Source organism: Schistosoma haematobium, chromosome 4 (assembly GCF_000699445.3).
Source record: "Schistosoma haematobium chromosome 4, whole genome shotgun sequence".
Lineage (NCBI taxonomy): Eukaryota > Metazoa > Platyhelminthes > Trematoda > Strigeidida > Schistosomatidae > Schistosoma > Schistosoma haematobium.
The window spans coordinates 38,665,154-38,679,663 of record NC_067199.1 but is presented as its reverse complement, the minus strand read 5'-3'; the positions used below and the strand labels follow the sequence as shown (position 1 = coordinate 38,679,663).

The 14,510-nt window shown below is 33.8% G+C and overlaps 1 protein-coding gene across 2 annotated transcripts in view; it reads left to right on the top strand.

Moving 5' to 3' along the window:
- MS3_00008022 (uncharacterized protein) overlaps positions 1-13,626 on the top strand; it is a 107,696-nt gene extending 94,070 nt beyond the window's left edge. The window contains exons 18-20 of one of the 2 annotated variants that reach the window (XM_051216360.1): positions 1,685-1,790; positions 7,384-7,578; positions 13,323-13,626. In XM_051216360.1, coding sequence (XP_051066939.1) covers positions 1,685-1,790; positions 7,384-7,578; positions 13,323-13,486 — 465 coding nt within the window. In that variant the 3' untranslated portion in view covers positions 13,487-13,626. The remainder of the gene's footprint in view (positions 1-1,684; positions 1,791-7,383; positions 7,579-13,322) is intronic. The other variant, XM_051216359.1, reaches the window with a different exon arrangement.
- Positions 13,627-14,510: the final 884 nt, after the last annotated feature.

Here is a 14,510-nt window from a genome sequence, read left to right as displayed (position 1 = left end):
CTGTCGTAAGCACCCCATGGATGGTGATATATACTTCTGAACGCTCCTCTAACTCAAGTGTGATCCCACTCATCATCTAATGCTACTCCTCTTATTCTGTGCTAAACAATTGTATTGTATTTGTAGTTCTGACACAGTAGTAAGTTTACATAGCGACCAGTATCATGTTCCTTTGGTGCTAATCGAACTTTATTGATCGAATATAAGTGACTTGAAATTGCACGCGTCATGTTCATGTGTAAGTTCATGGTTAGAGGTAGTCGGTAGGACACCTTAGACAAAAGTATTGTGCTAGTTAACGCTCATCAGCAAGATCTACTTGCAATATTGAGGGAAATTGATGACGTTACCGAACAGCTGAGTATTAACGTCTCAAACTGTAAAGCCGGACTCGATTGTCACAAAAAACATCAATGCCTTCAATACTACAAGTAGGCCTCGGTGAAAATTGTCAACTAGCACGAAACTTATATCTAGGACTTCCTGCCGAGTACCTCCAACCACGTAACAATAGCTATCAGTCAGTCAACTACAACGTAGGACCAGAAACATATGCATCGGTCCAAGTTGCCACACTTCACTCATTAGCACAACAAGATGAATACCGGATTCATAGAAGTAGTCACTTCAATGGTAGCAATATATAAAAGAAATATTACACATGATATAGTACAGGAAAAAAGAATTAGTCCGTGGAATGAAAGATATGAAGCGATTTTAATCTCTTAGTTTAAGGGAAGACAGAGAGCGTATACACCGATGCCATTGTGATCGATTCCAAGCCATGTCACCAAGAGTCTCCAACCATTGGTTACGATAGTCACGCGGACCCCAACCAAGTAGTCTGCATCTACCAACATGGCTCAGACTAGAAGTTAGTGACTTCAAGCACTGATGTCACTTTTTGGTTTGGCCGCCCCTAACTTTCTTCCAACCATCCCGAACACCGGTTAGCATTGGACGTCGTGGTAATCGGTGTTCGGGCATACGTAACACGTGGCCCAACCATCTCAGTCGATGAATATTCACAACTTCATCAACTGATTTACCATCATTCCCTAATACCCTGCGTCTAACCTCACTATTACTTACCCGGTGATACCAGCAGACGCCAGCAATATTTCTAAGGCATCTGTGGTCAAATACTAGTAGCTTACGAGTGTCTTCTACTCTTAATGGCTATGTTTCGCTGCCGTAAAGTAAAACAGAACGGACTGCCGCGCAGTATACTCGTCCTTTTATTGATAGACGAATATCTCGCCTTCGTCACAGGTGACGTAAGTTGGTAAAGGCCAAGCGAGCTTTCTGAATCCGTCCTGAGATTTCGTAGGACACCAACCCATTAGGGCTGATCAGACTTCCAAGATAAGTGAAGTTGTCAACGCGTTCGACTACTTCACTCCCTATCCTTAGTTCAGGTGTTGACGCAGACCAGTCCTGAAGTAGCAGCTTGTATTTAGAGGGAGAGAAGCGCATTCCACGATAGCTATTATGCCTGAAGAAGTTAGAAATAAACTTTAACTCATTGACTAGCAGCAGCCATCTTCCATTTCCTATCTCTAAAGCTGCAATTTAATCCAAATATTTGATGTTTTTTTATTATTTATAACCTTGTCATAATCTCTTTCTAGTGCTCTTCTTCACATTCATTCTTTTGGTCTTTTTTTTTCATTTTCTCTCTAAGGTATTCTGCTTGGATTTAGTTTCACATCTAGCCCAACATTATAATATTCAAGCGACACTGGATCGTGCTGCTTTTATGATTGATTCATTATATCACTTTTTGACAGGTTTGTGTATAAAAAATTTTAATGTTAGAATCATAATATATAAGTACTTCTCTTATGATCTATTGTTATTTATCTGTAGAGTATGATAAGTTTAATTATGAAAAGACTATTATTGATATGGAGGGATTTGCGGAGACAGTTGTTCCATTTTTCCTAGGTTCACATCACGAATTCGAACCAAGTTAGACAATCGTTGAGAGCCAAGAAGCACTCAATATAACTATTTCATCATAGTATGGTGCAGTGTGCTTCCATAATGTTTACCTGTTTGTGACTAATTTAGAGACTCAATTACCTAAGTTCTTATGAGAAATCATGACTAGTGGAGTTCAATCTTGTCGGATGTGATGCACTTACTTGCTAATGCTATTGTAAGATGGTTGAGCAATATCTCGAGTTGATTAAAGTTAGTAATGTAAACGATTGGATGTCAATTCAGTGTTCTAAAGGCTGAGCAGTTGCTGGGAGACTTAAAATTCCCTGGTTCTATGCTCAGTAGAATCATAAATACACATTAATAAAGAACACTACACTATTGAGAAATAGCTCTCCAATTCTTCCTTATTCTCTATGGTGCTAGTCTGACGAAGGCCAGTTCATGACGAAAACTAAAAAAAAATATCAATATATAATATAATCAATACATGCGATTACAATTTTAATAAAAAATACGTTCACATTGATAAACGCATTAAAATGAGCTAATTTAAATTCTCTATCAAATCGTATAATCAATATGTCACAGGCTAGAGGTGATATTAACAATCTGTTAGTTATAAATAATATAGAAGTCATTGATTTATATCGGGTACTTTTAGAGTAGCAGGTAATAGGTAAATATAATTCACCTAACTGAGCTCATATTAGTTACACTATTCAGCTATTGTATTCATTAGATCGTTTCACATTTGTGATCCATATGTGTTTCTATCTGTATATATTGCAATGATATCTTATAGCCAAAAAAACAAAATCCATTTCTCTTCTGATTTATAATATCAGTCTCATGTTACAACATCTTTTAGTGTGTTACATCTCTATGGATAATAGTAGAATGGAATGTAAATATATCGTTTTTGGTTTCGTTTTCTTTCTCTTTTTCTTGTTGTTGTTGTTGTTTCGCTAACTTCAAAAAAAATTTATTTCTAGTTTGTATATTGTAATTAGGAATCTTTAATGAATTTAATTTGTCTCAGTAGTCGGTCGATTACTGTGGTTTAAATACAAATTCCAGGTCTTAATTTATTATTTTAATGTAAATTATTTCACTAAGTGACTTCATTTGTTTGTTTTGAATTATTGTGTTGTTGTTGTTCTCTTTCTTTGCATTCGCCCATTATTGTTTATTATTTCGGCTTTTCTTTTAATCCAAATTTTCATTTTTTTTGTTTTACTTCCCTTTTTTCTATGTGAATTAACTGACAAATTAAGTTAACTTACATACAAAACTCAATTTATTCAGTAATTTACATTTTTCTTCGCATAAACACGAGAAATTACCACTTGAAATAGGAGGACACTGAAATATGGGAATCGATCTAAGTTTAACGATCATCGGAAGCACTAGATGACCATATTGTCCTAGTGTGGGACTCCTCAGCAATATTCACACACGACCCTTCACAAAGTAGGAGTCGAAATACAGGACCTTCGGTTTCGCACGTTAACACTTAACCTCTAGAGCCTGGGGATCCAATGATGTACAAGTCTAACTTAAATCAGTTCACGATAGTTCGTGACTAACTTCCATTTTCTGCAGTGCATACCTTCTCCACACCCGACATGGTTTAGATCTATGGATTGCGGCTTCTCATTAGAACTTTGAAAATTTTCTCTTTTGGCGATTCACTAGTGAGCACATTATTAGTGTAGAGCTGTAGAGATATTTGTTCGACGTAAGGGAGGAACCAAAAAACCGATAGGAGATGAAGATTTTATTGACCTCTTCAAAAGTACAACAACTTCTGAGTTAAATACTAATTCAAATACAGACGTCGTTGATATTTAATGAGTTAATCCATGGATTTTATTGATCTATTTATCTATTTAAACACATAAACATTGGTACAAGAAGGCACCAAATACATATGCGATACATAAATCATTCGATTTATGTGAGGGATGGGATAGTGCCTGGATGCCCAAACCGGAGCAGGTGGGTTTCTTAGGGGGCCACATCCCGAGCCTTTGACCTAAAGGTCTGATCCACAAGGCATTGGGGCAACGTCAGGAGGTGCAGTCCCATGGTAGCCGGTGACCAACACTAGGTTCATACTATATTTGTTCCCACAGGATCATGGAGCCTATGTGCACCATTGGTTTGGAATCAGGGTTTTCCAACTCCTCTAGATGGACTCTCCATGTCCATCAACCGCCAGACATTCGCTTTTCGTCCTCTTAATTTTGTAAACAACACCCCACCACGAGAAGGCAGTGAGTAGGAATTCCCTGGCAGATACTATATACGCGTGGCCATGTGAGAGCATTTCGAGAAGGAGAGTTGACTCTCCCCACTCTCGAGTATTCGCGGGCTTTGCTAACCGAAGCCGAAGAAATACACAAGTACGCATAAATATAAAAGTCATACTACTTATTATAATGAACGAAAGCCGCATAAAATTAATATAAAATAATAATATTATACTAATCAAGTGACACGATTAATTAAAAACAAACGTAATACTGGACAGAAAATCACATGGAGTTAAAATTAGATCACACGTGCTAATCCCATCTTAACATCTTGAAATTATTAAAATTGTATACGTACCTAATCTCTGACAGTAATAATTGTTACAATTAACTGTTTCAAATTGTTATGAAATTATTATTTAACTATTGAAATAATCAGTTGAACAATGACCATTTGGTTAATTGATTGATAACGATAATGACCCAATGATAAATGATCATAAGGCACCTAATCTGTTAGGTATCATTACCAAGGTTTGATTTGATAATTTCGAATAAATTGAGCATTAGGTTGATTGTTATAAATTAACTAGTATATTTGTAATATCCCAATCAGCAGAAACATTAGATTTTCTGACGTTTCGTGACTAAGTGTAAGTCACTTCTTCAGAGAGTAAGTTGTAACCAAAACTTGGATTAATTTGGTTATTTATTCTCTGAAGAAGTGACTTACACTAAGTCACGAAACGTCAGAAAATCTCATTTTTCTACTCATTGGGATATTAAAAATATATTATTTATTTATAACTCAATCTGGTAGTTTGTTACATTTAACTGACTGATAATAATAATTAGAAATTAGAATGATAAAGGTTATGTAATACAACACAAAATCAAAGTGTATTACAAAGCAACTAATATCCTTCGAAATAAATGAATCCGCTTAAAATCTCATTTATGTTAGGACAGAATTGTGTCTACAAATTAGAATGTGTAGATTATGATGCCTTGTATATTGGATAGTCATCTCGAACCAAAGAACATTTTAAGTACATAAAGAAACCACCTCATAATCTTGTAGGACTGGAAAGACTCCAAATTAAATCGTCAATATCAGTTCGTACCATTTTCAACAATCATTAAATCGATATCAAAAACATCAAAATAATACAAAAAGCCTTTTCCAACTATAAAGAAATGTGAGTAGCTGAAGCTTTTCATATATTGCTTAATCCTACTGCTCTCAATAGGAAAGAAGGTCTCACTATCCATCCGACTTGGGCTATCTATCTAAGCCATTATGTCTGATTCTATTCACATTTCACACTATTATAGTACATACAAATTAAATTCTATCCATTCGCACCACAAAGATCATATCTTTTTCACCCCTTACCATACATACACACACACGAATACAAACATGTCTCATATAAATCACCTTGACCCGGAATGACATAACATTGACATGGTCAGACATGTTTTTGTTTGATCACACCTAATATTCTTGCTTTGTTCATTTGTACTATTTAAACTTGGGTTAATTTAATCTGGTTATTTATACTCTGAAGAAGTGGCTTACACTGAGTCACGAAACGTCAGAGAATTTGATTTTTCTACTCATTGGGATATTACAAATATTTTATTTTTATTTATCACTTCATAGAGTTACTGATTGTTGAACTAAATAGAAGGAAGAAATTCAAACTTACTGATTGTTATAGATGTTAGATGATGACGTAATTCTTCATGTTCAAGTATAATGATATATGTAACTATATATAGTCGTGAATTGTTGAGTTTCATTGAAATCACTAACTGATCCATGTTGGTCTAATTTAGATCATCGGTCCATGACATGAATATAATGATAGTTTTCTCGATATTTTGTCGAGCTGCTTACTATTTTATAATTATTTATCCCTCATTCATTCACAGTCTTCTTAATATTGCTTATTTCCATCTCATTCTAATTATTTATTCCCCTAAATTTGTTGTCGAATGAATTGATTACAGTTTTGTGTAGTGTGAGGTCTTATTTATTGTAGTGCATAGTTGACTTTACTGCTTCAAATTAAGTTTATAAAATAGATTGAATGTTTTGAATTGTATATGAGTATATTTTGTTTGTTGAAACGGTGAATGGAATATTGAATATTATTAGTATGGTGAACTTGTGGAAGTTTTTGGACTTCATAGTTTACATCATGGGCTAATCTTAGTCAAACGACCACGGAAAGTCAGGAAGCATTATTGCAGATTGGTTGCCGTTAGACATGTTAACTATTGAACGTTGGCTCAATGATTTTAAGGTTAATCACTCATTGAATGACCTGAAAATCTTAGGTGGGGTCGTCAATACACACTCCTGAGAAGTCCTATATCATGTTGAAACAACTCCCTAGTACTTCCTGGTTTTTAAGGAATGTCTAAATGAAATCAGTTTAGGATGTACACTGTGAGGATGCTGACCAATCGTTGATTCGAAGTTACCAGCTAATAACCATTCAAAAGACTATACCTGAACCATCGATATGTTACATTCACTGACAATCGATCACTAAATGAATAACAATCGAAAATATCAATGAATCGTTATAAACAGAGTCAGATGGTAGCTAGTACTGGGATCCAGGACGTGGGTTTCGTTCTATTTGGGAGTCTTCAGTTGGACGTTCCTGCATCTCAGAGTTGAAACTCTCCCGGGACTCAAACCCAGTACCGTACCCTTCAAACGCTACCACGTTACTCACTTAACTTCTGAGTCTAGGTAGCCACTGTCTTGCACGACGACTTGAATTTTGATTCATTTGGATTGATCATGCCAAAAGAGATTGATCAGTTGCAGTCCTGAACATTAATGAGAAGATTCAAACAACCAATACAAATGAATTAAGTAACCAATTACGCAATCACTATTGTATTGTTCATTTCATTGAAACGTTATAAATATCATGTGATAAAATAATAATCATGAGTTCAATCTGTGAAAATTTCTAAAAATCTCCACAAAAAAAAAAAAAAAAACAACCACCAGCCCCCCCATGTTTTAAAGGTTTTATTGATTAAAAACAAAAAAAAAAAAAAAAAAAAAAAAAAAAAAAAAAAAAAAAAAAAAAAAAAATAATAATCATTTCTTTTTAAATTTTATCTCTTTACTTTGTATCACAATAAATATTAGTGGTAGTCAGTGCAGAAGAACGATCAAGTTTATTATATGAATGTTTGTCTTCATTATTACGTTTGGGTAGTGCATTCCCAAATTTAGCGCCTATAATTGCACGTCTTCTATTATCAGTTGGTTTAATGATTAGTTCTACACTGTCAGATGATTCACGATCATATATGCTTTGTCAATTGGAAACTTTAAGAGCAAGTAAGTGTAGTTTTGAGTTCAATTGAATAGATTTACATTAATTTCTTTCTTGTAATTTTAGTTCAATGTAATGGTTTTGGGTTAATTTTATCAGTGTTCCAAATTCTAATATCTTGTATCCAAATTGTATATATTCGCAATTAAAATGGTGGTTGGAGGTAGTCAACAGGAAACCCTGGACCCGGGTTTCGTACTACTTGACACTCGTCAGCAAGGTGTGCCTGTAATCTTGAAGGAACTGGTGCTCCATGACGGATTCGATCCCGTTTCACCCATCTTGTAATTCTACAACAACTAACATGTTTGCCATAACCACTCCCATATTTGGTTACATAATAATTGGTGAATTATTTAAAGATTTTGAATTTGTGATTACTCAGGTCAATAGCTAAAACGAATATGAGCTACCGCTTCCGTATTTTGATTATAAGGTATTGTGGGGATAGATTGTTGAATTTCATAGATCAAATGTAAACTATTATTTGCTGATCGACTCAACAGTAGTGAGTGATCCATAGGTTTAGACGTTTTCCAAGAGACCTAAAACTCCTAGGTTCGATTCTCATTGGGTTCTTGGATGTGTACTGTGGGAGATTAATAGTAATTTCATACTAGAATAAAATATCTATGTCTAGTTCTTCCTAATTTTCACTGGTTTGTTGAACTAACTAATTTTGGTCTATGATGTGTAAAATATAAAATCCTATAGATTGTGATTATCAAATCCATAAAACTTTGTCTGTCAATATTTTCAGTTTTTTCTTTTACTTTTCGTATGTCATAATTGTCTTCTTGAATAGGCAGATCATGATTTCATTCAATAAAGCAGCTGTACATTACCATGTTAAGAATTGTTTTGTAATAGGAATTCACTTTAACCTTATCGATTGTCTCTGCCTTGGATTCTTTATATTTTTCTCATAAAATGAGTATAATTCACGTGTTTCATGTATTGGTTATGATTGTATTTAAACTTGTGTACTTGGGTATCTGAGTATTACGAAGTTAGTTATTTACTGTTACAATTATTGTAATCATTTTTGTTCATTTGTTTATTACTGCTTATAACTCGTGATATCGATTGTAATATGATTCAAATTGATAATTAAAATAACCCATAGTATCATTAAATAAGAAAAAGAGAATACAGCGAAGAAAATCTTCTTTTCGATGAAATCATTCACTTAAGCTGTACATTCGTATATATAGTTAGATATGGAAAATATATATCTATAGGAGGATAGAAAAGATTACATTACCAAAATGGATTCAAGGATAAATAACAAATGAGGGTAAGGAAGAAAATCGTTTATGGGACAGATAATAGTCCAATTGACAAATCTGAAGAAAAGCGACAAACACAAAGGTTATAATAACACACTGAATATTAATCAAGCAAGCTTCAAGAAATGAAATTCCTCGTTTGCCTCTGATTCTAAGGTGAATTGAATTGAGGGGTGACAATTATTGAAACTATTCAAAATTTCAGTCAGCTTCATATCTTCTTCACAAATAATAAATGTATCAAACATTTGTCTCTTATATAAATGAAATCTTTCAATTATTGGTCGAAGTACGGAATTTTCTAGATTGGCCATGGAACAATCAACCAAGAGGGAAGCCAATGAAGAACCCATTGCGACTCCATCTGTTTGTTTATAGGAATCATCATTAAATCTAAATTGCACGTTGACAGTACATCGTGGAAGTAGTCCTTTTAGATAATGTTTAGGGATACATATATCAAGGTTGTTGTTTTCAATAGTCACATAAAAAATATATAGTTTCTGTGAGAGGAGCATTTGTAAAAAGAGAAGTGAAATCCAATGAGATCATTATGTTTTTTATGTGACTATATTGAAAACAATAACCTTAATGTGTATCCCAAAACATTATCTAAAAGAGTTACTTCTACGATGTACTGTCAACGTGCAATTTAGATTTAATGATGATTCCTATAAACAAACAGATGGAGTCGCAATGGGTTCTTCATTGGCTTCCCTCTTGACTGATTGTTTCATGGCCAATCTAAAAATCCCGTTCTTCTACCAATAATTGAAAGATTTCATTTATAGGAGAGATAAATGTTTGATACATTTATTATTTGTGAAGAAGATATGGACCTCAATGACATTTTGAAGTTTCAATAATCGTCACCCCTCAATTCAATTCACCTTAGAATCAGAGGCAAACGAGGAATTTCATTTCTTGAAGCTTGCTTGATTAATATTCAGTGTGTTATCATAACCTTTGTGTTTGTCGCTTTTCTTCAGATTTATCAATTGGACTATTATCTGTCCCATAAACGATTTTCTTCCTTACCCTTTGTTGTAACGTGTCGACTGCAGCGTATTTACCGATCGATTAGCAGTGACACGGAAGACACGTAATGAACGACCTAGAGTCCCGATTGGCCCCGCTTCCCTGTCTAGCCCAGCCAGTTGAATCTAGAACGCAAGTCGCAGCCTCTGAGATATGAATCATTATATTTCAGACATACTCTGTTTATATACCAACCAAACAGACCACATCGTACCATAAAGTAGAAAACAACATTTGTACAATATTCAAAAAGTGAAACAAATATCGAGTGTACATTTAAAGTCCAAGGCCACCATTCGACTTAACACGATAATTATTGGTATATTCTTCTGCATACTTAACACCCTTTGATTAGTACGTAACCTCATTTGTTATTTATCCTCGAATCCCCATTTTGGTGATTAAAATTGAATTAAATTTTATCAGTAGTTATATATATATATATATCACTTACCGATGTAATATTGTTTAGTACTTATGACAGGTTGAATAAGATTACAGATATGATTTACTCATGAGTATTACTTAGAACTTCTCCTTAACTTTCACTTACTCTGATGAGCGATATTATCTGGTGTAGAAATAATTTGCAGGGAAGTTAGCGGTGGCCGAAACAAAACATAACACCAGTCCGTTGACTGTTTGTCTGAACCATCTTATCTTATTTAAACTAGCTGGCTCGATAGATATCGCGATGACCACTATAAATAATTGAAGACGTTGGTTGGCATGGCTTAAAATCTATCATAATAGTGCAGATGCATCAACCCTTTGTTTTACCCTAAATCTTAAGTTCCATTGTTTGTTTTGCTTAAAATACATATCTTTTCATTGTGTTGTTCTGGACCATATCTTCAATGTTTCAGTCTTCCCCATGATCATTGGTAATATATTATTTAGATTCTTTTGTTATTTCGTCTTATGGTGCTGTCCATAATGTGAGAATTTACCCGAGCTTTGTGCTTGGCCATACTTTGACTATTTATATGTACCTAGTGATTAGAAACTCTAATACAACGAATAAATCATTCATTATACGGCGTTCAAGATTTAGTTTATTTAAAAAGGACAACAATTGAAATTGAACAAGTAAACACCAATGGAATGAATAAATGATAATAAGTTGATATATTTCGGTCAATATTGGGCTAATTTATTATTTATTTTTAAAGGAATGTCGTTTAATCATAATGTGAAATAAAACTATTTTGTTGTTGTCTGTTTGTTTTGCATAACTTTCTAGTGTCTAATGTATAATTGAGACTTTGAATGTAGTGTGTGTGTATGTATGTGTATCAATATGTGACCTTGACCTCCATTTCACTTCCTGTATCATCAATAATATCAACAGAATATTTCTACTGTTGTACGGAATAGGAGTGGAGATAGTTGCATATAAAATTATTATGATCGGTCGTAACACACACGGAACTTAAGGTTGATGAGGATATGCAATATTGAAGGTATACATCTAGGGATCGAGAGGGTCTCGATTAACGCTAAATGGTGGCTAGCACTGCAATCTAGGACATAAGTTTTATCCTATTTGCGACTTGTCGTTTGGATGTACATACCACCCAGTGTTTATGTTCACTTGGGACTCGAATAAATGTTGATAAACACTCGTGACCAAGTGGTAGTATGGAGGCAATTCATTGGAAATTTATACATGCTAGTACAAACTAATAGGTTGGAGTCCTTAACATCAGTAAAAACAACTGAGAAATGGGAAAAGTTGGCTAAAGTTCCCTTGGAATATATACTTCACAAGTTGTGACCAAATATATCTATATTCATCTGTATGATTCCTTTGTTTCCCTTTGTTTGGTTGAAATACCAAATTTACAACTCATTTATTCGCTTATTTTTGTTTTATTCAACTGGTTTAACAGTAGTTGTTGTAGTAATATCCATAGGCGTCATACAAAACGTTTAGACTGTAATTTTTAATTTACATTCATAATTGCTTTGTTCAATAGTCAAAATTTATTCTTTTTATGTTTAGCTTGTCTTAAATCATCCCAATCTAAAGTACAAATAATTAATTCATCCTCTTTTTGTAGATCTTTCTCAATTGTAACTTGGCAACTATCGATTTCCTATTTTTTTTTAGATTTGAAGTTGATAATATGTCTAATGTAATTATTAAAATTCTGTAGTTTTTTTTTAAGTTCGTGCACTCAATTTTGTGCCGTACACTTTTCGTGGGTTAGTGATTAATAAGTTGAAAAAATGTAATCCTATCATCAGTAAAATAGAACTTGAGATCATGAACCGATTGATGTTAGACCACCTTTGGAAACCTGGAAGCACTGGACGGCCGTTTCGTCCTATTGTGGGACTCCTCAGCAGTGCGCATCTACGATCCCGCTCGCGGGATTCGAACCCAGGGCCTTCGGTCTCGCGCACGAACGCTTAACCTACTGGACCACTGAGCCGGCATCCAATGGTGATAGTGTCTAATATCAACTAATCCACGAAATTGCGCGACCAACTTCCATTGTACTGAGGTAGATACCTGTCTCTACCCGACAAGGACTAGCTCCACTGGTCACGGCTTCTCACTAGAACTCCGAGAATTCCCTCACGAAGCTAGTCACTAGTAAGCACATGTTGATTACTAGTATAGGGGTTGTGGAGATTATTACGTTTTTGATTGAGATCATGAACCGACTGATGTTAGACCACCTTTGGAAACCTGGAAGCACTTATATTATATCAACACAGCGAAATAAATAGTAAATATAAATTTCAGAGTAGTAGAAATAGTAACTGTATCAGTAGTAATAGTAGTACCAAGACTTTAGGCATAAACAATATGATTTGAGTAAAAATAATGAATTAGTACAATAGAATATATATATAAGTATTTCGAGACAAAAAGTGAATACACTTACGCCACTGTAAATTAATTCCGAGCTATATTATTGAACATCCCCAATCACTGGTATTGATTAACACGCTCACACTAATCAGGTGGTAGTCTCGATTTACTAACATGGTTTAGATCAACGACTTCATAAACTGATGTATGATAAGTAGTGTAGCAGTCGAATTTATATACTAACTAGTAATTCCTAGGATTATCCAATCTAAAGAGAAACCAGTGAAGCCACTTTTAAGTATATTTGGAGTTCGAATCAGGCATAGAATAATATACCACGAAACTATTACACACAAACATCACATTATACTAAGTCGTAGTTTAGGTCTCCCACCCTCTATCTACTTTTACATCAGTATACATTGTCAATTGGAGAAGACGGTAGCTAAGCACCAGTAACACATATCATGACTGATAAAGATTCATTGCGTATCTTGATATAAATATCCTATATCCTTATTCATTCAACTTACAATTCAGTTATATTACTAGTCTAGTAATGTAATTCATTATCAAATATTTTGTTTTATCTCTATAGATTCATATTCAGAAAATAATCAAATTGACAATCAACTGATGAAAGAATTAACATTGAATGAACGTAATCAAATTTGTCTATTACAAATTATATCTGTATTAGATAAATTAGTTTTTCAATGTTCAGCACAACGTCATCTATATTATTCACCTAGATTAATATAATTAAATAGAAAATTATTATATGTTTATTGTTTCATCAAATGAAGGAATCCCCAGTAATTTACAAATAAAAACAGCAACAACAACAACAAGACTACATGTGTAAAATATGTTTTATTGAATATACATACTTTCCAAAATTGTATTCTCGTTATGTATATACTTTATTAGTTACCTATGAAGAGAAGTAAATATGTATCATTGGTACAATGAAACTGCTTGATTTATTATTTGATGTAGGCCATTACCTCTAGTGTACATTTTAATAGAAAATGTCGGTTCTACTATACTCATTCTCAATCAAAATGGGAAGTTAATAATTGATAGTTGGTATATATAAAATAATAAATTCATTGGAACATTAGCATGTCGTTAAACTCTTTCATAATTATTTTCTTCTCTATGGTTAGAAAATGAGCTACAATGGGAGGACTAGAAGTTAAAAAAAAGAAGGTATAACCGATTCTTTCCCGACGTTATTTAGTATAGGTTCATTGTGAACAAGATTTATTCTGAACGGTGATAGAATGACAATGAGAATTTAGATGAAAACATGTATAAATAACTAAGGAAACAAACGTTCATAAAGCATTGTGATAATAAAAGCAGATAATATTACTTTCTATACTGCACAGCTGGATGAGGATATTCGGAAAAAATCAAGGAACATAATGGAAATGAGTATGATAACTTGAATTAAGCGGAGTATCATGCTGTTCACTTTCTAACCGTTTTCAATGCATGTCCAATGATTATTAGACAAACTTCAAGAAGCTTCTTAGATAATTGTTTATAGGAATCATACTGACATTTTCTAACATGTACTACTAATTTATTTGTACCAGGGTGTGGTGCATTGGAAACTTCACACTATCTGAATGTAGTTTCTGTTTCCAGATTGTCTTTTGTTATTAAATGTAAGTGCATTTGTGCGCCTGCTGGATCATCGTGCCCACATTTCCTTTCGTTCTCTTTCTCAACTCTCCCCATCCATGTTTAGTCTACGTACCCCACCTAATACACAAAG